This window comes from Tetrao urogallus (genome assembly GCF_951394365.1).
Source record: "Tetrao urogallus genome assembly, chromosome: 5".
NCBI lineage: Eukaryota > Metazoa > Chordata > Aves > Galliformes > Phasianidae > Tetrao > Tetrao urogallus.
This window is the reverse complement of record NC_136818.1, coordinates 53,578,784-53,604,714: the sequence shown is the minus strand read 5'-3', so window position 1 is coordinate 53,604,714 and position 25,931 is coordinate 53,578,784. Positions and strand designations below refer to the sequence as shown.

Sequence of the window (25,931 nt, the reverse complement as noted above, 5' to 3'; positions counted from 1 at the left end):
TTAGCTGTTCGTTAGAACTGCCTTAAGACATTAGCCAGCAAGTCAGAGTTGAAGCTGTCTTCAACTGTGGTTTGATGGCCTTTCCCCAGACCAATTCCCACACTACCGGGCTGATGGGTGACATCCGTCATTCACTCCTGATGATTGTATGATTTGTTTGAACACAAGCCTTCAGAAATCTGACGCCTTTTACCTGTGAGTCCCCACCTTACATTCTCGCTTCTGGCCTCAGCCGAGCACAGGCGGCAGGTGGCTGGAGATCGGGTTACTTTCCGTGAGAATTATGGCTCCCAGAGACATTGTTACTTTCCCAGGCAGACAGCTGGAGCTGTAAGAGGTAACGCTGTAGCTCTCGGCCAACAATTGTGCGCTGGCTTCACGCGGCACTGTCGCTCTGTTCGCCTGTGCTTCCTACACCCGCTGAGGTGCACATATTAACCCAGAATTCATTAATTTAAATACAGCAGCTAGGTCAGGCCTCAGCTCCTCCTTACCCTGTTGCTTTGGGTTGGATTACAGATGGAAATGGGGATCTCCTCTGCCCAGACCGGAGGTGGCATGATGAGAAACGTCTTCCAACCCAGTGCAGCCATTTATGTCCCGAAGCAGAAAAATGTATCTGACTCCAGCATAGAAAATGGGTTCTTTTCTAGGTAGGAAGGAACCAGTCAACAAAATCACAAATAAAGAACAAATGACAATTTCTTTGGACTTCAAGAACACTTCAACAAAGGCCTTCTGATAGGTTACTAGGGAAACTACAGTCACAGAAGCAAAATGTGGTACACTGTCATTAAGTCAAAAACATTTGCTGTCAAAGTAAAGAAAACGATTGAATGCACTATATTTCAGATTGCAGAAAGAAAACATTTGAGGATCTGTACTGAAATTGTATTTGTTGGAGAAGATGATGGAATATAACAGAATTACTGAACTGCAGTTAATATTTACAGTTCAGGAACAGGGGCACAGTTTGGGAAAGGGCACTTTATAGTTTGATACTGCAGTGTCAGCCACATTCCGGAGCGCAGGGAGCACAGCTCAACTGTCACAGGTGAGATGGAACCAACCAAGATGAAGCACCATCGCCTCCTCTCCCACTGTCTTCCTAAAGTGAACAATACAGAAAGTGTACTTCATATATGAAGAAAAAAATACAGGCTATAGAAGCAGTTGAAGAGCTCACATGTACAAAAAGTCACTTGATGACCAGAGCAAGAAAGGAAACAAGCATCAATATGACACTAATACTGGCAACAGCTGTTGCAAAACTCTCAAACCATATTTTCAGCTGCTCCCTGCACTTTGGGGTTTGTAACAATGAAGTTTCCCCTGTTTCTGAAGGGAAAAGGAAGTGCCAGCATCCTTTGATAGCTGTCATTAAAAAAAAGCTGTAAATCATCAGCCTTGTTCAAGTAAAATCGTTAGAGACAAATCCACAATTCTCTGGGTATTAACGTGTGTTATAAAGAACAGGAAATTTAGAATTCTAGCCAAGTCATTGCTACTTATGTTCATATCTTTAAAATAAATTAAGAGAAGTCAACTGCAAAGACAAAACAACAGAAGAATTATTGAAATAGCATCATTCAGCTCTTCTGTAGCTTTGTAATAGGAACAGGTTATCTTCAGATTTTGTTTAACTACAAAATGCAGCATAATGATGTGTGCTATTCAGACCTTCCACAGCCTGTGAGCTGCCAGTGGATCTTTTTTGTGTCAGTGATCCTTAAACTACATTCCACCTCTTGAAAGCAGCAGGAAGCATTCTGACAGTCAGTGCAGGAATTCTCTCTCATTCAGATTTAGTGCTGTTCCAGCTGTAGCTCTTTGTGCTCCAAGTGTCACAGCTCAAGAGATGAGGACAAGCCATCCAAACAAACATTTGATACTCCCTGCAAATTGGCTATTTGAGTGCTACAAAAGCAGCATATTGGCTTCTGCACTTAACTTGATCCATACTCAGCGCAGTAGTGAGGCACACTGCTTCTGATGTCCCAACTTTTGAGCCAACACCTCCACTGTCCTGTCCTCTTTCCCTTGCATTAATGCTGTCCCTTGTCTGGCTGCCCCGAGCAGGTTTGGGGAGCCAAGTCAGAAGACAGGAATGGCCTCCATGTGAAATCAGCTTTGGGATGGACTTAGTCCCTTGACCCAGATCGTCACAGTGTCAGCATGCTCTGAACTGCCCCAAACAGGAGGCGAGAAGAGGAATGCAGTGCCAGAACTGCCTGTGGTGAGTTGTGCTACCATACACTGCTATGGAAAGCAGTCACAGCAGAGAACCAGAAACTTCAGGAGTCACTTCTGTACTTATGATAAAGCTACTGGAAAGCATCTCTGGTAAAGTGTTTTCTTGGCTGTTACACTTGTTACTGCAGTTCCATACAGTTTTAATGCCTTTCAGAGATTCAAAAGAAACTTAAAGAGAGCTGAATATGACAGTTGAAGAAGTTTTCATGTCATCAGCTATTCAACATCCATTCCTAAGTGCCAGGATCCCTCAAGTGCTTCAAGTTATGCCCTCCGATTTTCTCTTGATCCACTGCAGCACCTTGAATTATTTAACATCTCTATTGTTTGACCTGTATTAACACTCACAGAAATAAGCTCTATTCACAGCACAATAAAGATTAAGAATAAACTCAATTTTCTTTATATTGTGCTGGCCTGCTCAGGGCAACAAAACTTAAGAATTAACACCACTGTCAAAGATCAAAAACTCATGTCGCTGAAACAGAGGACCTGCCATACCTGTGCACCAGCTCATTTTAATACTTCTAAATACCAGGTTTTGTTGTTAATTTTCAGGGTATTTTTGGTTCTGTTTTTATTTTAAGCCTGATGTGCTTAAGTGCACAACTCTTAGTGTCATTAAGCTAAGCAGTACATCTATCTTTGCTATTCAAGACTGACTTAAAGCTCTTGCTACACCAAAGCAGGTATTTTCAGGTAACTCAGCTCTCCTTATCCATACAAAACGTTCTTGTTTAAGTCTCCAGACTTCCCACTCAAAAGAAGTGAAAAATAGCAGACCGCTTCCTTCTTTTGGGTCACTTCTAAGCTCTGTGCATTTTCACTAGTGGTAAAAACTATTTGGAAGGGCTGCAGAAACAAAACCCAATTTAGGCTGAACTCTAGAGTAGCCATTCATCTCTGTTTCTGCAATAATGCATTTGCTTTAGGGATCTGACCACGCTTCCCAGAGATGATCTGAGGCCCAGTATTTGCAGTAGTGCAGCCCGCTGGCTCTGACCCATGAGCGCCCAGCACTGGCAGCAGCACACTGCGCCTGAGTGCTGAACTGCAACAACTCTGGTATCTAGGAAGTCAAGCAACTAAGATAAAGAGAGAAGGAAGAGAAAATGACAATGGAAACTCCTAAAGGATCAAGTACTTGGTCTCAGAATACACACTAAAAAGGTTGGGCCTCTTCAGCTCACACAAAAAAGCTAAAGGTGGGACTGGAACATGACCAAGCTTTACAAAATGAAAAAGGCAGCGTATGAACAGAAGATGAGAATTCAGTACAACATGTTAATTCTTACTGAAGAGATCTTACCTCTTCATTACAAAGTATTAACTCTCTGCTAAATTAGTGCATTTCAAAGCAAGTGAAAAGTCATCTTCTATACAGTGAAATCTAGACAATTGCTGGAGGAAAGCCTTGGATTTGCAACAGAAATCGTCTGTGTTCAGAGGACACTGCCTACAAGAGAAAGGATAAATTCCAGCACAGCTTCCCTCAGAACAGTCTTCTGAATCACGGTTATGACCAACTATTTCTAGGGACAAGGCTCAATTAAAATTAAATTAAAAAATTAAAATCCTCCTTAAACAAGCAAATCCCACGTATAAGGTGTGGTTCAATTGGAATATCAAAAAAGTAAAGGGACAACTCTCCTGTAGTGCATTACCAAGCTAGAAGGATTCAGGAATGATTCTGGCACAGGCAAGTCACTACTGCTGCCACCCCCAGTAAAACCATTCTGATGCACAGCTTCAGTTGCAGGGTAATGGTTCCCCCAAACCACAGCAGAGTGCGCCGTTCCAATTCCAGCCTCAGTTCACCCCCTCATTTTAAATTACTGCATTGAGACAACTCCAGAACATCATCTTTATAAATAACAGAGCCTTCCCTTTATTTTGCCTGGTCTCCATCAGTTGCACATACAAAGACTTTGTGAAATAACAAGAGTAATTCAGGACACCCTACAGAAGGGAAAAGTCACTCGAGTTATCTGCACTAAGCAGAGATTTAGCAAATTCTAGATGCTAATCAAGAAATTGATTTACCTATCATGGCACAATTCTACTTTTTCATTTTCTTGCCCACAAAAAGTCAGTAAAAATTAAGTGTTGTAATGGAATGCTTCAGGTAGAAATGCTTCTTTAAAGCTTTTAATGCTTCTTTGGCTTGGCTCCAGCACAGAGCTATTCTTGAGCAATTTATTTCTCTAGGCTGTGGGTAATTAAAGCAAACAAAAAGTGGCTCAGAAATACAAACATAGGGATATAAAGGGAAAAAAACTTGTGTCTGTCTCCTGACCATTCATGCTCAGCTGTTTTACATTACCCTCTCCATACAAAAGTATGCAATCCCACAGAATATTGCAATGCAGTCTTCATCCAAAAGAGTGAAATTGAAGGAGTACTGTGACTCATACTACAGCTTGCATTTACGGACATTTAGAAGTGTTGTAAAAAAAAAAAAAAAAAAAAAAAAAAAAGTGCCCTCCTAAAACCAAACACAATAGTTTACCCAAGCATTAAACAGAATTAAAAAGTGTAGTGCATAGTCAACAGAAAATTTAAAGTGTGACTGAAAAAGTCACCTTTGCTCTAAAGCCCTGGGCTGCTGCTGAAGTATCGATGCCACTGAGGAGCAGCTGAGGGCAGCCTAACAAATTTTGTTCAGCATCACCTACAGTCAACTCTGTGCCTGTCAGCATTCAAACGTACTCTCCAAGTGCTGCATCCAAATCTACAAAGAGACACTTTTCCATTTCTGAGTGGGGAAAAAAGAAGTGCGTTTCCATATAAGAGATCTGAAATGTATTTGGCAGTTAAAAGTTTATTTTAAGCATTCCAAGCTGTAATCACATTATAAAGCCATTAGAAGTTAATTAGACAGAGGCAGATAAAAATCCCTACTTTTATAGTGGTTTGGAGACAAATGCTGCAATCTTCTTCGTCCTTTCTTCTTCCCTGGTTAATCCAGCCAGGTTTGTGGTCTAACTGCAGATTTCATGGCTTTTCCATCGCTAAGCATTGAGAACTAAAACAATCTGACCAGTATCAAATATAAAGACAGCACAAGACTTGAAAGTGAGTAATTTGGCAGTTACTGTAAAGTAAAACTATAGTCAGAAGAGGTGAAACTATGGCTTTGGCAACTGAGTTTATAATCTGAATATAATTAAAGGTTTTTGGGGGAGCACAAAGACCAAAAAAAATTTCACAAATTACATTTCAGTCACTGAGGTCTCAATGCATTCAAGATCACAAACCAGAGGATTTAATTACATGCTGCCTCTTCTACAGCACCACAGCTGTCATTAAAGGAGAGCAATGTCTATAATCTTACCAGATTCTCAAAACGTGGGTCACAGCGTATGAAAAACATAAGGACCACTCACAGCTGCATTCAATATTGGTAGTAATTAGCATAAACTGGTAAACAGCTCCAAAGCTGTTACCCATCATGCAGAAGAGCAAAGCAAATGTTGTATTGGTACCACGCATGCGGCTCAGATGTATGATGAGCATCTACATTATAGAGCAAAGCAAGAGTTTGTAACCCAGATCTGGGAGTCGTTAAAGCGTACATACAGCCTGCAAGTATGCTCATGATTCACACTCAGTGGGCACCATCCTGCAACTTGAATACTAATGTGGACTGTAAAAGCTCTTCTGCTTCCGCTTCAGACCACACTAAAAGATGGAGCAGAAAGACAACCCAAAGACTTGTGTTTATTCTGGTTCCTTTGGTTTATCCTAAAACAGAAATGCTGTTACAGAGTACAAAAAGACTTCAACCCAGAGATACCAAAGATCTGGAGAAAAATAAATCCATTGATGACTGTGTGTGTTTAGAAGTTGCTGCATTTCTGCATTGCTACTCAGACAACTTTCTGGACCAGCCATTCTCCAGACTCACAATTCTGGAAGACTGTGGGGGCAGAAGAGCAGAAAAACAGAGGTTCCTTCTGCTTCCTATCATTTCCTGCGTGTACTGGGGGGGGAACTGTCACAGCCAAGGTCAGAAATCAACAGAACTGCAAGACAACTTTTGAGAGAACCAATTTCGACACCTCACAGATCTTCTCATCTTCTGCAGTTTGGCTGCATACAAGGAGCATTTCTCAATCTCAGGGAGGTTGTGGAGCCTCCTTCTCTGGAGATGTTCAAGACCTGCCTGGATGCCTACTTGTGTCACCTGGTGTAGGGAACGTGCTTTGGCAGGGGGGTCGGTCTTGATGATCTCTGGAGGTCCCTTCCAACCCCTACAATTCTGTGATTCTGTGATTCTCACTATTTCAAGATTTCAGACTGACATGTACAAATATTACTTCTAGGATGCTTTTCAAATCATTTAAATTTGTGGGATTTTTTGTTTGTTTGTCTCTCAACAGTAATAAACCCAAACTAGGAAATGTGGGAATCCCAAACACCAACATAGAGCATTATTCCTTAAGCACATTTTATGGGGTGGTCAAATTCAGAATCTGGGTGAGCACCAGAAGAAAGTCGTGAGCTCCTCCTGCTCTGCAGCAGTGGCACCCATGGGTGCTCACAGGGCTGCATGAGTGCAGGACATTTCCCTGCCCAAGACTGAACTGAGAAGGTTAAACCAATTTGTTCTAAGAACTGATAAACAAACAGAATCACAGGTTTTTCACACAACTTAGACATGAAGACATGAAAAATTCTTCCCCAAGCTTAAAGATGCAGCTTCCTTCTGCAATCTATTTGAAAACAAGAGGCGATCACCTTTAGCTTAAGCCTGAAATCCAAAGACAGTCTTATGGCCAGGCAATAAAACAAGCATACAGATAGCCAGCTAAGAAATACAAAGCATCAGATGACATGGAAAATATATCAACTTCTATAAACATAGTTTAAATTAGAAAAAAAAATAAGGATTTCCTATTTAGTTGGAATTTTATACAGTTTATAGAACTGTGCTCACACCTCGGAAAAGATGAGTGCATGACTAAGCAGTGACCATGAGCGATTTACATTGCTGCTCCACAAACCTGCCTGCAGCTTTAACTACAACGGGCAGACGACACATTACTCATAAGTTAAGTATTGGGACGCAGGTTCCAAGCCAAGTTACTGCAAGACGTCCAAAAAGTGAGGCACTTCACATGCGGGATGCTTCTTTCTTACTTCTCCGGAATATTTACATGCCAATACCCACTGCAAACAACACCGCCCGGCTTACAGCCCACAGATAACTCTTACACTCCCCATTTCCTCAGAAAGCTCAGCGATAGTGACAATGCATTCACAGAGACCTGCAAAGCTTTTCCACAATGCACTGCCCAGCATTTAGCCGGTAGCTTTTCCTTATCTGCTATCTCCAACAGGCTCAAAGTGCAACGGCGTGAAAGTGCAGACAGGCAGCGGAGAAGCAGGCAAGGAAGGTTACCTCAGAGCAGCGCTGCAGCCACTCACCTGCTGCGGACAGCCCCGGCTCTGTCTCCCATCCACAGCACACACAGCAGTCCCAAACCGCCCAGGTTGCTCTCATGGCTGTGACCGATCTCTGCTAACTTTAAGTAAAGCTTCAGCTCTTTTTTACATGGACTACATATTTAAAAATCGAACTCTATCACTGCATGCATTGCTCTCTTGAGATACGGCAGATCTCTTCCTTTCTCTCCTCCATCTACTGATGCCTCTATGGAGAAACAAAGCAACGTGGCATTTAAGGGAACATTATTAATTCAGATCTCTGGAGGACAACTGAACTATTTTACTGCTCCAGTTTAATCAGGGCTCAACTCACAGTGCCTGCCATGAATGAAAATAGATTGGAACAAAGGTACAGCAAACAACTTCAATCAAGATGGGTGGAAGTTCACAACTGATTCATTCTTGTGTATAAGAACTTAATGTAGGACATTTCCACCTGCTTATTCTTTCCACTTTTAGCCTTACTGCAGTCACACACAAAGCCTCAGAATCGGTATTAACTCCAAACACGCAGAATTTCAGACAAACTTCCATGTGGAATTGCATCTTTAACACGAGAATGCTCCTGAGTTCCAACAGCTCTAACATTCTAAGCAATCACCTTCCAGAGGTGCTACGGCATCAGGTAAACCAAAAGGTCAGAGCAGGCGAAGAAAAGCGCAGTGCTTCATCTCACATATCAGGTAAGCAGTAAAATCTGCTCTTATGAAGTCACAGGTGTTAGAAATATGCACCCGAGTAAACAGCACAATACACTGCTATCCTAGAGATAACTTCAAGCAGCAATATCCAACTGCAGCAGTGATTTAGATAAACATGCCTGTAAGGTCACTGAGATTAGAAAATACAACTTCTCCTTGCTCTGCCCTCATTTTGTTTGCAGGCCAGAGTAATTTTGATATTTTTGGATATTAGAAATTAAGTTATGATGTAGACAAGAAGTACTTGTAAGCAGCCAGCACTCATCAGCTCATTTTTTAAGCATTAAAAGGAGATAAGGCTGCTTAAAGGAGGCAGCCAAATCGGTCCAGATTTATTAAATCAGTGTTCAAAAACTGTATGTTTCTGGGTGCTGCCGAAGACAGGCAAAAGCAAGCTCCCACAGAAGTCATTTGATTCAATTAAAGCAAGACTGTTCTAAATGCAGAAACAAAAGCTTAACTTAAATGATCCTACATCGTTAGTTTATTTCATTTAAAGGAAACAGAATTATCAAAAGTTCTCTTTCATTAGCCAGAGCTGAGTTTATATTGGCTGGTTCTGTAGGTACAGTATATAGGAATACTTAAGGTAGCTGTAATTTTCAGAAGGTAACTCATTTGGTCACGCTGTTCATCCTGATCGCAGCTACCAGCTTCCAAACATTTCAGCTGCAGCCTAAAGAGGAAGCGGAGGCGGCTCTTAACCAAGTGCTGGTAACAGCTGAGAGCTGGAGGATCTGCCTTGGTACTTCAGATGAAATACAGATATCTGACTTCCCAAATTCCTATAAGAATCCAGCACACACGATGCTCCCAGCATCCAACATTCATAATAATAAGCGTGAGACTAAATGGGCAGAATATTCCAACTCAAAACAATGAATGTGAATGCAATTCAAGATCAGGCAACTAAGAAGAGCCTTGTCATAAAAACCCAAGAATGCCCATGCAAGTGTGTATGCATACCATGTATTTTCCCTATAAACACATAGGGTACTTCGTATCTTATACTGTGTACCGTTGTATATTCTGCTACTGTGTGTTCCCCCAGAAGACCTGAAATCAGTATATTTGTACAGATGGTACCCATAATTATCACAACGACAGCCAAAAGACCACAGATTTCTTGGAGGAGTATCTTCAGAGAAGGGCTCAGAGCTCACACCAACTCAACGCAACCGATGTTTCTCTGCAACGCAAGTGCTCTTACACTGGGGTGTACAGCACTCATAGCACCAAAATAAACCTGCTGGCAGATTTCACTGAAATACAGTCCAAGCATTTTATTTTTCTTGGAATGTTAACTCAGGAAGATATCTCCACTTCAATTAGTTATGTGTGACTGTACAATAAAGATTCTCAGCCAGGAGCTTCAGCAAGCTGCAGAGCACGTTGGGCATTTTGAAGGGCTGTTCTTGCACCATCAGAACATGAACTTCTGTCCTGGGAGAGAGCAACTTGAAACCGCTGAGACTTCATGTGGCTCCTTGGAACGACTGCAGTTCAACAGTTACTTACACCGATTTACCTTAAAGCAATCTTTGCTATGCACACCCAGCTGGCATTTGATACATATAGACCAATATAAAGCACAGTAATGTAACATGGTATAATAATGTAACTCATTTCCACAGCAAGCGGTTACCATTAATTTGAACATTAGAAGCCTAAACCTGCCCTTCCCTTCCCTCCCCAGGCTTTATCAAATAAGATTTTCTAATCTTTAAAATAAAATGAGCTGTTTGATAGATATGCAACTCCCAATACAAACTGAAATCTCTGCTTCTCCAGTGGCTTTCAGAACCCCAAAACTCCAGTCAAGAATTCTAAATAATTCACAACCTGCACTTAAAAAAAGATGAAGTCCAAAATAAGTAACCTCAACATTCTCCTTATAAGGGCCATCACCTCATAATGAAAAACTGTAAGAGTGCAGAAAACGAAGGACAAAAAAATACCCCATTATTCATTAGCTGAGACTAAAAAAGAAAACAGTCTGAAAACCTCTGAAGATGCTGAGAAGGGCCGGATGCTGCGTGCTGCACTGCAGTGAGCCTCTGCTATTGGCAGTCTGCAGTGAGGCAGCCCCTCTAGTCACAAGAGGGGCATGCAACGAGAGTTGAAAGGCTTTGGAGTAAGTAACAGTACTTCTAAACATTGTTCAGAAGTTGGTGAACACAAATGCATGGGTTGCAAGAGCTAAGCAAGCCTCAGAAAATGAGAACAGCTTGAGAAGAAATAAGCTCTTCTTGTAATTTAGCTATTACAAAAGTCAGCATGAGTCTCCTATTTGATTGGGAAGAAGGAAACAAATCACAAGCCTTCAGTGCCCTTTAAGGCTTGTGCATACAACCCCATCTCACAAGGCACAGCGTGTCTAATGTCAACAAAACGATCAGGCAGCTTCACGAGAGTGTCAGGGCAGCTTAAAAGTTGGTATTGAGCTTTTATTTAAATATTTGATGCTTCCATCCCAGCCAGCCTCACAACTAAACCAAATACTTTTCCAGGAAAAAAAACAAGCCATGCAACCTATGGCTTACTGAGAACTTACGCATACAGAGCCTCATCTATCTGGCAACGTATTTTATTGTGTGTGCGTCTAAAACACTGAGGGCAATGATAATCACACAGTGACTCTTATGATCTTAATTACAAAGATATTTTCACCTCTGCGGGTCCCATTTACAGAGTTACAACAAGGAACACAGCACACCTCTCCGTACCAACAGACAGACTGGTTCCCATTCATTTTCCAGTTTGGGAGTAACCAGAAAAAGAACACTGCCAAACAACTAAACCTGATCTTACTCCTGAAGGAAAGAGAGAGGTGGCAGTGTGCAGAAATCTCTTCTGACACCCAGTCACTGTTTGGCTGGTGACTCCAGAGAAGCCTCCTGAACCACCTCCCCTAACCAGGCTGCAGCTAAAAGTGCTCCCACTGTTTTCTTGGCAGAAGTCATTCATACCCCATTAACCACTTACAGGAATGGGAAATGGAGATGATTAAGCTACTGAGGCACGTTCATGAAGCACGTTTCAGGGAATGCTTCCAGTCTTTATAATACACGAAGGGATTTACTTTTGTCAGGTGCAGCTGGCATTAGTATTATCTTTTTTGCTTTATTTAAGCACAAAGTCTTTCCAAATTAACAGCTCTGCTCTGGGTAACAGTTTTGACTCCAAAATTTGAAAAGGTATCAAACAGGTTATGAGAGCAGTTTCTCAACAGAGGCGTATATCCAAGAAAGAACACTGTAACACACCCTTGCTTTCGAAACAGTCCCTCGCCAAGCATGCTCAGATGCAGGAAAACAAGTACAGTTAGTGCCTGCCTGCAATCCTTTGTCCTCAAACTGGATAGAAGCAAAACGAATGCAGGAGGACTCTTTTTCTGAAGGGGAACATTTTGTAGGAGCATTCAATACCAGTGTCAGCACTCACACGTGCTGCATTCACCAAGTTTAGCTATGTAACCGCATGAGTAATTCTTACTATCACAGTTTTTAAAAGAGGGTTTAATTTCAAAAAATACAAGATGACCACTTCACACTGTGTCATTTCACAGCCAGATATAAGTCCCCAACTTGAAAGTTCCGTGGTGCACGAAGCGCACTGGAAGGCAACAGCTTTCTCTTGCTCAGACACCTTCACCCACAGCTGGGTACCCAGACTGACAGGCCTACAAACACCCAGAGACGAGGGGTGGGGAGAGGAGAGGAAACGCACGTGGAGGTGGGGGAGAACACACTCACTGCTGCTTCTCTAAAGCTCCCCCAGTCGTCTCTATGGCACAGAGCATAATAGGGACAGAAAGGGAATCAAAACTCCATGTGAAGTTTCAAGAAAATCTCGAGCACTCTGCAAATGCTCTTAGAGACAACGTTATTCTTTTAAAGTCACTGAGCTTTGTGATGTAGCAGCTTCAGTCTTATTTCGCAGTCCTTTTAGTAAAGAAATCTTTGATCTTCCACGCTGACACCCAGACTATGCCTTACACAGCCATCAAAATAAACTAGATACTCTTAATATGCAATACAGACAGAAACTCCTAGAGGGGAAAAAAAACCCAGCATTCAGAATTCTCAGTGCCAACACACTTCTGCCCAAACTTACAAATAGGTAACACCAGGATACAATAAAACTTAAAATAGACATACAAAAAATAGCACAAGTTTTCTGAGTGCAAGCTCTGTACCCAGATTTCATGAGCTCTCAAGCACAGTACTCTAAAAATAAATGTTTCTTGACCAAATTAGCCTTCAGAAACACTGCAAGTGCTGTACGCTCATGCCGGCTTGTCCAGTCTCGAGAACCTGCTCTGGGGTCTCAATCCCTGTCAGCTCCCTGGCTCTCTCAGGCTCGCCCTCCATGACACTCATTCCATGCTATCTCTAAACCCAATGTGGAGCAGCAATCTCCATTCAGAAAAAATAATTAGCTGAAGGTTTGGTCTGAAAGCTTTGGTCTCACCAGACCTACAGCATCGAATCTATTTTCATTTCACACTGCCTAGTTTGAGAAATCCCACATGACAAACCTTGGAAATACCCCTTTAATGATGAAACAAAGGAAAAAATCTGTAAGGAAATACAGGAATTCAGCCACATAAGGACACCGGGGTAACACGACCTTTTAACTCTGTTCCGTAAGGAACAAGATAGGAGAAGGCCCATTAAGAGCAACATGAGCTCGGCCCTATAAGCAATGCACGGGGGCACAAGCCACTTTTACATCCACAGCCTTCCTCCCGTACAGAAACGTACGAAACAAACAAAAAAAAACCACCAACAACTTCACACTCGGGAGCCCTTCAGCCGAGCAGAACGGAAGCCATCAGCACGCGGGACCAAAACACGGGCAAAGCGCTCGACTCGAGGAGGCCGGGGTGCAGCGGCCGATGAGCTCACGGGGCCTTTTCTATCTTTAGTCCCCGGACGCTGCGGAAGCTCCGTCCCGTCACTCGCACCCGGGCCGGGCGCGGCGCGCACCTGCGGGAGCTCAGCGCATCTCAGCGCCAGCCGCCGCTCAGCTCCCAGGCGCCCTTACCTTGAACACTTTGCCGAAAGCCCCGTCGCCCAGCTCTCCTATGATCTCCCAGAACTCCTCCGGGTTCAGGTCTCTCTTGACGTGCTCGTACTGCTTCTTTTTTTTCTCGCCGCCCAGCTTGAAGATCTTCCGAAAGTTGAAGAAAGACATCTTCCCTCCCGCCGCGGGGCCGGCCTGCAGGCGGCGATGGGGGGCGGCCGCCGGGGTCCCTCGGCGCGCCTCTCCCGGCCGGGCCGCTTGCAGCCGGGGCCGCCCGGCGCCTTGGGCGCCGCCCTCGCGGCCGCTCCGAGGGATGGGATGAGCCCAGCCGATCCGAGCCGAGGCGCCGGGGGAGGGCCTCGCTCAGCGCCTACCGAGCGGCAACGGCCGGGCTCCCGGCGCCCATCGCGTCGGCAACAAGTGCCGGGCTGCGCGCTTGACACGGAGCGTGAGGAGAAGACGGGCCGAGCGATCGCCGCCGCCCCGCGGGATGAAGAGGACGAGGAGGACAGGAGAAGGACTGCCCCGCCGCCGGCCCGCTGTCTGGCCGGAGCGACAGGCCCGCGGTGTCCCGGAGTGACGGCGCGGAAGCGGCCGGCGCTCCGCTCGCCTCGCTATGCCTCCCGCCCCGGCCGCCACTCCCCGCCCTCTCGCGTAGCGCTGCCCGGGCGGCGCCGTTTCCTGCGGGGCGGGGCAGTGCGGGTCCCGGCACCTCCCCCTCCTCCCGCCGCCGGCGCGTGCGCACCCCATTCTCCCGCCCGCTTCCCGCGCTCCCGGAACCGCCTCGCCCCACCCGCCCCGCCACGACTCCTCCGGCGCATGCGCAAACGCCATTCCACTGCCGCCGCCGCCACCCCCAACAGCTGCGCGCCGGCAACAGCGGGGTGAGGAGGTGGGTTCGTCCATCCACGTGACGAGGCGGCGGCGGAGCGCGCCAATAGCAGCGCGCCAATAGTAGCGCGCCGAGGCGTCCGGCGGGTAAGTTGTGTCTGCGCCTAAGATGGAGGAAGGGCCCGCCCTCTGCTTTCCTCGCGCTTCCCAGGGTCCAGGAGTCGAGCGCTCGAGGAGTTTCTTCTCCTTCTTTCCTTCCTTCCTGATTTGTATCTCGGTGGCCAGCCCTGTACTCGCAGCTGGGCAACGAATGAGAGCTGTTTGTTTGCCGAAGAGCCCTTAAGGGAGGGGCTGGTGGGATGGGGCCGGGTCTTTCTCCCAAGCACCCCGTTGGTTTTTGCTGGTTGCCTCCTGCACGGAAGGTTCCCGGCCCCACGGGTTGCGTTTCCTGCATGAAGGACGGCTGCTTGCAGGGCAGAAGCCTTCCTGTTGGCGCGGGCAGCTCCTCAGGTGGCGCGGTGAGCCCTCATCGTCCGCTCAGAGCTCTGCAGAGGACTGCCGGGCACCTGAGCTTCGTCTAATTCCGAATGGAGAAAGGCGACCTTTGGAAACTTCCTTGTGCTACCCGTTTGCTGCAGCATTCGGTCATTGTAGGGTGTCGTGTTTTTATGTATGTTTGCTATTCTGTGAGATTTAGCAGATATCTTGGAGGCAAGGTTTAGGCTATGGCAAGATGTAGCGAGTTGATTTTGCAGTCGAGGCAATGATCTGAGACTTAAGAGACCCAGCGATGAGACATACAGTGTGTGAGAATCACTGAACACCTTAACCTCACCTCAACCTGAGTGCCTCTGGTTACCGTTAATTTAAACAGCGCATTAAAAGCTTCTAAAGATCAGGCCTCCGGTGCTTCTCATTCCTCAGACCATTTTATTAGCATGATAATAGTTTGCTATCTCAAGAAGGTAGTCTATGCGTAACAATGATAGAGCACTGAGATACAGTTATGAGGACTGTGGAAGCGTAGGCAGCCTCACTGAAAGAAGCATGACTTTATGGACTAGAAGCTGCTGGGCTGGCTGAGAACAGGATTTCAGAAGGGGAATTGTACAGGTACTTGTGCTAAACTAACAAAAAAAGAAAGAAAGGTTTCTCAGAAGGAAGTAAGAGCATAACAGAGGCCCAGTATTGAACTTTTGGTCATGTCTTGCAATGGTTTTGGTGTCTGAATGATGCTGGAGTAGAAGCTTTTTAAGAATGCGCTGCATTGTGAACAATTGGTGGTTGGTTGGTGCTGATAGTATCTGTGATGCATGGGAAGGTGCAGTGCTGTGCACTGTCCCCTCCACAGAGCAAGATGGCCATGAAGTGACAGCTTTGTGTCAAATGCCCTTGTTAACTTGATAGCAGTCCTGATTTGGTGTAGCTATCAGCATTATTAAAACACGGTATTGACCTCTGTGGTTCCTTGATGTTGGCAGCTGGGATGCGTGTTGTGAGGCCAGGTTGGATGGTGCCCCAGCAACTTGATCTAGCAGCTGGCAACCCTGCTTGTGGCAGGGATTAGAACTTGAAGATCCTTGAGGTCCCTTCCAACCCAAGTCGTTCCATGGTGCTCAAGAGCAAGCTGTCCACACGTGTAAAGCTAATGCCAAGAACCAACTGCATGCAGATGAGCTGTTTTCTTCTCACCTTAATTATTTGGCTGGCTTGCTGCCAATATGAACTTCATTTAGAAGTTTCATGCAAATAGTTTGACTACAATAAGGGAGGAGGAAGTAACTGATAAGGTTTTTTCCTTGTTGCCAGAGCCAATTTAGCTTGTGGAATCTCTGTTTTTAAAATGCAATTTCCTTTTCCTCCCTCTGATAACTATTTTCTTGGTACTCATTCAGGTGGGATGATAGCTTTGATTTGGATGTTAAAATAATAAGTTTAATAACACACACTTTTTTTTATTTTAAATTGCTCTTGGATAAAAAATGCTTAGGGGTGAATCTAGTGCATCTAGTTACTTAAAGTAATTGATGAGGATAGGGGAAAAAGGGAGTCTGACAGCCATATTATGAAATCCTGGTATTGAGGCAGGATCAGCTTTCCTTTAGCTCCAAGGGTGTCTCGGGGCAGCAGAAGGTGCATGTGCGTATGATGTCGGAGTTTGTAACAGTAACAGGACGTGGATGCCAAACTAAAAAAAGCTCTGGAGCTATATGTGAATGAGCATAATTGAGTTTGCTCTTTGAGAGTCCTGGCGGTGAGGTTGCTGGGATGCTAGGGCTGTGTTCTATCTCAGCTCTGTTGGCAATGTGAAGTGTTTTTTTGTACTGCACGAAGTTCACGTACAGCATCTCTATTATGTATCAGTTTGCTTTTAACACGTGTGTCAAATGGGTTCAGATTGGGGCAGAACAAGGGCAGGATTGTCCTAACAATTAATGTTAGATGTGATGTTTTAGACTTTCCTAAAGATGGGCTCCATACCATCCATACCACAAGCTTTTAACTGGTATAACATTGAAAATATAAGGTGAGAGGCTGACAGAACAAATGAACAATTAATCTGGTGATAAAGTTTTGCTTTTTACTTTTTTTTTTTTTTTTTTTTTTTTTTCCGAAGTAATTTGAGGTTTAAACATTGTAACTGCAAATGGGAACGAGCTGCAGTTTTCTGTGTCCCCCTCACTCTTGTGTTCTACAGCTACAGCTTGCCACTCAATCCTAAAATAAGCTCTCAGGTGAAGGTTAAGAGCTGGTAGCAAATCATTTCCAATTTGCATTGACTTCCTGGTATGGAGGAGGCTGTATGAAACCTGCTTGTTTTTTTCTGTTTTGTTTTCCCTCCTCTTCTCTCCTGGTAGCGGAAGGTTTTAACAGCCATAACTGTTTCCAGATGGCAGGGATAAAAAGGTAAAAGTGAATTATAAGTACATTAAAATTTCTCCTGCAGGAATTTAAAACAATGCGTTTTGGAAATTCAGTGCTTCCTTAAAATGTCAGAGTGTGCTGATATTGAATAACTGTGTTAGCTGTGCTTCAAACCAGTGGGCTTAAAAATAGCTGTAACTCCTTACTCCAATCCTTCTTAAGATTTAGAAGTCTCCTACCTACTTTCTGCTGCTAAGTGTCACCATCCTTTCCTCTTAACTTAATTGCTTACGCTTGCTGCTGTTTGTAAACCCCCCCTTAAGTTCTGCCTCTATTTTGTGTGAACTGCTTTTATTCCTTTTCTCTTCATTGGAAATACGTGCTTGTTTCAGAAATCTAATTAGAAATGTGTTCTTCACAGTATAAGTTGCCCTTTAACTGCAGTCCTGCCTCCTGTTCTCAGTTCTTTCAAAATATTTAGTGGTGTATTTTTGTACTGCCTTGAGTTTATGTCCACCCACACTTTCACTGATCTCCTCTGACCTTCCTTCTGATGTTTGAGTTGACTGAACTGCTCAGAGGTCACAGGTGATTTGTTTGTGGCTTAATCCCAGACGTGCTTCTTGTTTTGTATGTTCTGCTCTGTCTGCCACCCTTGGCACCCGCTGCTGTCTCCTCTGTTTTATTTACTTGATGTATGTGCCCTTTTTGTTGATACTTTCCAATTGCATGCAGGCGTTCTTCTGTAGACTGTATCTTCTGCTCTCTTTTGTTCTTGGTATTAGTGATGTCTCTTGTGTAAGGTACTCATTTCGATTGTAAGCTCTATGGTGTTAACTTCTAGATCTTTCTATTTAATGCTTGACATTTCTTTCTAACTTCATTTCTTGTATTCTTGATTTTTTGCCAAGATCTCATCTGTCCAGCGTCTGTCTCTGAAGTCATTCCCAAAGTCTGCTTTGCTTCCTGCTGAATCTGCTGCCTGTCCCTTGGAGTTGGGGATTGCATGGAACGAAGTTTTGATGCTTCATCTTGTACCGCCGTAGTTTTATTAACTGTATGACAACATTTAGCTTATGGAAGTGTTCTGGTGACTCGTCCATACCTGATCTTTTCTCCCATTTCATCAATCATTCACCTTTCCTACTGTACCTGATTCCTGTGTCTTAATATTCTAGTTAGTGATGGTCAAGTACAGAGGAACTGTCATTAGGAGTATCATTAGTTAGTAACTCATGTTTACGTGCAGTTTACTAAAGACTCTTTTATTCCTTTTTGACATAAGAAGGTGGCCAAAAGGCTGATGCGTTTTCCTTCAAGAAGCATTAAGTCATCTTGCCCGTTTGTTGGAAGCATTGAGAGGGGAGACTTTGTATCATACATAATGTTCTTCAGCCCTTCTATTTAATGTACTGCTGGTAGATCTGTAGCTTAGGGAGGTGTGTGTCTGTTCTGCATGGAACATGTGGAAACAAGTCCCCTTGAACAGAAAAGCCTGAGATTCAGTTCTGTGTTCAGCACTTTCTGGCCTTCTCTGACATGAGTAATAGCAGTCATTTGGTCACGTGTAGCACAAATATGAACAATAGTTGCTTGTTACCAGAAGTAGAGAAGAATTTTTTTAGCCGTTTGCTTATACCTCATCAGCTGCAGTGGCTCCTCAGGCCTCTTGTCAGTAACCTGGAGATGATGCCCTACAGTGCTCCTGCTTTTGATGCACTTCCACAGAAGATAGGCAGTAGGGCACTTCCATGGGCAATCTGAGAATTGCCATGGAGACACATACAGCATTTGAGAGTTTCAACATATTGGTATTACTTGCAGTAAGGAAGTTGTGCGTTCAAATGTCAGGATTCAGATTCGTTTAATCCAGTTTTGATCTGAGAAAAATTGATGGTCAATGGGGAAGAACAGAGGGTCAAATATATTCATTCTTTAAGATGCTACCTGAAGTTCAGAGTACAAAAAGGAAGTTTGCCTTCTTGCTGCCAGCTGCTCTGCTACAAACACACCTTTGAGATGAATGCCCTGAAGGACAGCCAAGCTCACACACGTAATGTGAGGGGTAAGTTGGGCTTTTCTACTTAGCAGAATTACGCCTTAGTTTTAATGGAAAATGTCAACATATGTAGCTGAGTCTCTATTGATTGATTTGACTGCTGCAGGTAAAATTTCAGGTCCTCTTTCATGATAAAGATGAGATGGTCAGATGGTTTCCACTTTACGTTTAACTTGAGAATTCCCAAAATGTAAATCTCTGGATAGTATTCTGATTAACTAATTAGTTGTAATTCTGTATTAAAATATTCTGCATTGTGGATAAATACTTTTTTTAAAGTACAGTTCTTATTCTAAATTTGTTCACTCCATGTGTCGGTGACTTTAATGACCTCACAGAACTACACAGATGAGTCCATCTGAAGTATTGATTTTGAGATAAACATATGCAGTTAAAATACTACACTCTTGGCTATATTGGTGTCTTTCAAGCATTTTAATCACTTGAGATAATTTTTTTTTTTTAAAAGGAGAAACTATTTGATCAAAACTGTACGTGAATGCAAGGCAAAGTATTTAAAACTTGCAGAGCCCTGTTGGTCTGATGGCTGTTAGAAGCTTTGGTTAAGTCACATGAAAGCATGCATTACAAATGCTTCCGTGTTTGCCTTCCTCCAGACTTAATGAGCCCCTTGCCTCTTGCATGGCAGTCACGAGCTGATTTGTTCTTTTTCCTTGTGGCTTTCAAATTTGCATTGGTTCACATAGCAGCTAGGATTAGAAATTTATTAAGGGATAAAGATAGCTTTGCATCTCAGTCAATACTGGCACGAAAATGTCTGAACAAAAAATCCACACGTATTGCTGCTTTTCTTTCTGCAAATCCTGAAGTTTGTCCTCTGTTTCCCAGGAATCGTTTTCCAGAGCGGACGTTGTGTTCTCTCATGATCCTGATCACCTCTGGAATCTTAGCATGGAACGAGTTGTTCTGTAATAGGAGTTATTGTAATTTTTTAATTGATATTATGGCAGCAAATCCAGTTCTGGTTACACAGTAGCACAGGCAGGATGCTTATTGTGCCTTCTTCATATATTATTAAAAATACACCTCACTGAAAGGAGGGAGCGTTTTGCAAAATCTGACAGTCTGACACAAATAAAGGACTGGAAGGCACTGAGTGGTTAGTGGTATCCTGGGGAGACCTTGCTGTGTGGTAATATCACAAACATGTCTGTTATCAACAAAGAGAAGTATTTGCATGTCAGATCATTTTGCCAGTGGACAGGGTCAGCACAAAGGTCACAAACATCAACTTGGAGTGTGTTTATCTTCACTGAAGTTTAAGGCAATGAAATAGTAAGTGAAACAATACATCAAGAATAATACAGAGCAAAGCAGTGCAGCTAACCATTGCTAAAGGAGGGCAGTGATAGTGATCAAGAAGGATGCATCACCTTCTGCCCTCACACTTTCGCAGTCACTGGTCAGCCCTGTTTGCAGCGTGCATTTGGAGAACCTTCTTGAGCCATTGGGAGGTCCTGTGCAGTGCATCTGCTCAACGGTGAGGTCTCCAACTTCACTGCAAGAGGGTGCAGCTTTCATATTGTTGAATAAGCCAGTTTAAGTGATAATTAGGTGGGAAAATCTGCTTTCATTCTCCCTTCGGATTCTACCTCCAGCCTGGCCAAGGCTTGAGGAGGAACCAAGGGAGTTTGTGTACTAATAGGCCTTGATAGTGTGCTTCTACACAGGGAAAGGTTAATACACTCTCATGACACTTTATCTAAGCTACTTCTCTTGCTAATGAGATGTTTTGTCCAAGGTACATATTTTGCTACTGATTGGATGCTGATGGTGGGTAATGCTGGGTTGTGAGACTCATCGAGGAGTGAGCTTTGGTGTGAAGCCTGCTGTTCAGGCCTTAGTGCTGCAGTGAGATCAGCTGTTCACTGACGCAAAGCTTGACTTTGAAATGAGTTTACTGAGCAAACAGTATAGCTTTTCACTGATAAATGATGTCATTTTTATGTTGCAGTCATGTTTAAAGCAGTTTCTGCTTGTACAAGGTTCTGGACCTTAAGCTGGATTTCTGTGGACATTTGTGCAATTCTGATCTTTTTTGAAGCAAAAAAAAAACAATTACTGTAAGTTGAGGAATATAAATTGGCTTTTTGTAGCAATTCTGCTCAATACTACAGCTGCATATGCTGTTACTGCAATGTGTGGATTGTTAAGGCAAATAGCAGCTATTGTATGTTTCACAGTAGCATACACAAACTTTGGACACTGGGACCTGGTGAGGAGAAAACAGTGTTGTGATGTGACGCATTTTTTTATTTCGAGTCCCCAGAACCTTTTTTCTTTTTTAATATGTCAGAATGGATCTTTAGTCTCCCATCTACAGAACTGTGTTTTAGGATACACCACACTGTATCTATGGATTAAACCATACAATCCCATTACATGAGTTTGAACTGAATTTCTTGTAGCAGAGACACATAAAATTAACAACAGGAAAAATAATTTCTATGGCCTCTGGCTGAGCTGTAATATAATGTTTTGGATGCTGTGCACAGGAGTGACTGGCTTTCAGAAGCATGAGTGGCATCTATTGAAATGCAATTAAGGAAATGCTTTAATCTGTTTATAAGAGGATGTTTTGGTTGTGTTTTTCCACATGCCAAGAGGTCAGAAATAGTAATAACTCGATTGCTGGGTAGCTGTGACAGTGAGGTGTTTGCTTTCAAATTGTGTTGGTTTTCTGTTTGTTACTTTTCTACTGGTTTCAGAGAGAGATTTTATTAAAGGTGACAAATTTAATGGACAAAAATTATTACCAGAAAGTTGTTCAGCCTTCTTTGCTCTATAGAGAGGAAAGCTATTAAGGTTGCGGTCCTCTTGCAGAACTGTGCAGTTCTGGGTTTGTTCTGCACAGGGCTGATGTTCTGTATCAACTCAGGGATGGCATTTAGAAAGCACTCAGTGGGAACGTTTGTACAGTGTTTGTTATTTCAGAGCATCATCTGAGAGTTATAGAAACTTATAACCCAAAATTTGATAGAGGACAAAATGTCTGGATTTTTAATAGCCGTAATAGAATTCAGCAGCTGAAGCTAAAGGATGGTGAGCCAGGTTTTCTCAGCGGGGAAGAAAGCAGTCTTCGCATCATTCAGAGTTCATTGAACACAGTGTAAGAGATTGTGCAGAGTAATTTGCTCTTAAGTTATCAATAATTATTCACCTTTGGCTTTTCGAACTGTATCTCTTTCTAGTTTGAGCATCCGAAGAACAAGAGGAAATCAAATAGATTTCTTTACTAGGAAAGCTTTTCATTTTGTAGGTCACAGCAGTCCAGTCCCGAGTAGGAAATCCTGTCCTTGATTTCAGGTATGGAAGTTCTGAAAGAAATTCAGAGGCTATCGGGCTGGGAATTGCAGCATCTTTAAGGTAGAAAACCACTTTTTTGTTACTTTTCCTAGATGATAGCTGAGAGAACAAGTAACTGGCTCAGGGAGCATTAAAATAAGTGTAACAAAAAGTTGGTTCTTACATGGGTTAATAGTCTGAACTTCCTGCAGTACGAGAGAAAACGCAGGAAGCATTACAAGGTGTAATTGGAAGGAGAAAAATTGCATACAAAATAAGAAAAAGATACAAACAAAAATACTGTAGCCAGTTTAGAAATAGAAGTCAACTTCCAACTAGTTTTATTATTCCTTGTAAGCAGAGTAGCAGACCTCAGTCTTCCAAAAGAGCTCCAAAGGAGTGAATCTCACAGTGTAGTTATGCTCACAGGTTGCACGATGGCCCTGTTTGTATCCGAGACTTCAGCATTCTTCTGGCTAAATTTCTTTTGTGAGTACCAATAGCTGTGTTATTTGGAGACTAGGACTCGAGCACAGCTTCATGTTGTTCTGATATAGTTAAATGCTCATTTGTACAGTACAGAATTAAAGCTGCTTTCAGAACTTTAAATAGATCTGCCATAGCCTGTTGCTTTGTTAGGTACTGGGAATGTTTGGAAAACATTTTAACACATCTGTGCAACTCAACCAAACCCCAGGGTAATGATGTTGAAGTCTTTGGTTGTAACAGAATGTTCTGCGCGAAGAATATTCACATCAATTCTGATCCTAACGCAGAGGCTCTTTTAATTTACACCAGATACATAAACTGATATGAAGGAGTAAAACATGGTCAGGAAAACTTCTCTCCAGCTTGAGGCAGCCTTGCGCGGAGTGAACTGCTTTAGGAAGGCAGCTGGCAACCAATGCCTGCCACTTCTGCTCAAATTCTTGAAATTCAAAAATGGTCCTTCAAGGAGCAGCACTGAATCTGCTTTATTGCTGCTGCAGCAGCGTAGGAAAGCTACCTGTTGCCTTCAAATGGGGTGAATGATGCCTTATTTGCTTTGCTTTGTTAGCTGACTTGAATATCCCTTTATGTCGGATCAGTGAATTACATGTGGCTGTCAAAAAAAAAAATGTTCACTTGCCGGAGAGACTTTTGGGAATCCTTTTCTATCAAAGCTTCTATACTGCTTTATTTTCAGCCATCAAACTTAGTATTTATACTAAAAAAATGTGCGGTGTTTTTGTTTTTGCTTGTTTTTACTTTACTAACAGCTGAGAACAGTCTTTCCCAGTGAAAGAATGTCTTTTCAGCAGCTCAGCTCATTCTAGCAGCACCATGGGAGATTAACAGCTTTCAGAGAGAATTAATCGCCTTCATAGACTTCCTCTTGTCCTCACTCCAGACAGGTTAGAGAATTAGGTGAAGAGGGTACTTCAGCATGATTATCTCATAGCTTTAACATACAAATAGCAAGTGAAGACTATCAGTAGCGGCCACTACTACTGTGTTTGTGGTGAGATTACAGCTGTCTGTGAGCGGCAGAAGGTAGTTTGTTAGGGGAGACTGGAAGTGCTCAGCCTGCTTTCTTTGAGTGATTTATTTTGGTGGCAGTGCGTTGTTTTTATTAATGGTATTGAAAATGTTCTTTAATTATGGTTTTGTTTTGTTTTAGAAGTCTGTGGGGGAGCTTCAGTTTTGGAGTTTTTATTTGATATAATCTGTAATGAAAGATTTTACTTTCAAGCTCACTTGAATCTAGTTGTATAATACAATGTTGGTTTTCTTTGCTTGTTTTTAATTAAAAATGTTGTATGTGGCTTTGGATAATGAAAACCATTTTTAACTGCCTTGTACTGGAAGTGCCTCTGCTGCTCATGAAGAATTGAATAATACTCTTTTGTCCTATAGGGTGTTGAGTCAAGCACAGATGAGTTCAATTCAGATGACTGAGGTGGTTACAAAACCCAGCTGTCCCACGTTCCACAACTTGCTTTCTCTGTGGCAGGCATGGCTGACCATGAAGCAATTCCCTCTCAGTCAGTTTGTGGCCTGCTCTAGTTATGCAGACCAAGGGGGACTTTAAGCTACTTTAATGCACTGGGTTGTTAACTACAGCAGTTCAAGCGCTGCTTCCCATATAAATGATTGGTGCCAGTATTGTGGCTGCAGGCTTTGGAGAAGAGCAGGTGCCTGCTAGGCTGCTTAAACTGCCTCCATGGGTAGGTGATATCCTCTGCTTCTGATTCAGTCAGCTTGAGGAAGTCTTTGAGCTCAGTTGTAGTTGCAGCCTGGTTGCAGGTAACTACTGGCAGGGTGCTTCTTCTATGGCTTGATGACTCCAAACAGCTCGTTTCTGATTAAGGAAATTTCCTGCAAGAGCTTGGGTTCTTAACGCATCTGGAGAAAAGACTCTGTAAGGTGAATTAAAATAGACATTTCTCTCGTGGTTCCTGTTTCACTGGGCTTGGAAGAAGACCAATTCTTAATCTGTTATCCATTTTTTAAAAAGATACATGGTGAACACAGGATTAGGAGCCAAGACATATTGGCCTATACTGGTTCTGTTGAACAAATAGTTTGGGTAGTTTAATTAGGAGCTATTCTAGCAAGCCTAGGCCATCCTCCTGGTTGGACCATGTGGGAGGGAATGTAGAAAATGGCTTGGTTTTAGGTGGTGGCAGCTGATGGAAGACCACCAGCTTTCCTTGGTTCCTCTCCTCCTTTTGAAATAATACCTTGCTAAGTGCACCAGGAGTCTGAGGATTACGGTCTTGTTCGAGTTCTTGCTACGGTCAGGAAAGCTAACATTGATAGAAGGAAGTCAAGGAAATGCCTTTATTTGGATAGAGTACTGCCTAAAGTAGTATCAAATTCAGACCATTTTTGTTTGTTTGTACTTAGGTAAGTGCCGTATCAACTTTGTTTTGGCCTTTGAAACGGAACTTTTCCCCAGAGGAGTATTTCAGATAGTAAAATTTAATTCCAACTTCTTTTTTTCTTTTACTGTGCTTTTATTGCCGTTCTTCAGAGATGTTTTACAGCGGCAAAAGGGATATTTTGCTCTCCTGAGCTTATGGACTTGATGCCTCTCTTGCCTTTTGCACTGCTGGCAACACTGAATTCCCTGTACCACTACAGTTGTAAAGCCATTTTACATGACATTTAAAATGAAACATAGAATGAGATGATGCTTTCTACGACTCTGCATTGTTTGTATCGATAAACATTGTCGCAATGCTTTAGCAAAAGTCATTTTAATCCTTAAACATTTGTGCATCTTCTATCTGTTTGGGATTGTTTATTGTGAGCTGCACGTAGCCACAATGCCGGCCATTCAGCCCTTGGATCTCCGTTGTACAAAGTCACTGTTATCTCCCTTGGTGACAGCGTATCACCAACAGTACGGTGCGGAGCTGCAAGCACTCCTGACATAATGGCAAGTCTCACTT

The 25,931-nt window shown here is 43.1% G+C and overlaps 2 protein-coding genes across 2 annotated transcripts in view; one reads left to right on the top strand and one right to left on the bottom strand.

The window, feature by feature from the left end:
- The window catches only part of SLK (STE20 like kinase), a gene marked incomplete at both ends in the record, with an annotated part of 41,932 nt that extends 28,328 nt beyond the window's left edge, over nt 1–13,604 (bottom strand). The window contains one exon of the mRNA XM_079536246.1: nt 13,455–13,604. Within this exon, the coding sequence (XP_079392372.1) occupies nt 13,455–13,604 (150 nt within the window). The remainder of the gene's footprint in view (nt 1–13,454) is intronic.
- A 36-nt stretch (nt 13,605–13,640) lies between these two features.
- STN1 (STN1 subunit of CST complex) overlaps nt 13,641–25,931 on the top strand; it is a gene marked incomplete at both ends in the record, with an annotated part of 39,195 nt that continues 26,904 nt past the window's right edge. The window contains 4 exon segments of the mRNA XM_079535933.1: nt 13,641–14,285; nt 14,288–14,337; nt 14,339–14,375; nt 14,378–14,411. Coding sequence (XP_079392059.1) covers nt 13,641–14,285; nt 14,288–14,337; nt 14,339–14,375; nt 14,378–14,411 — 766 coding nt within the window.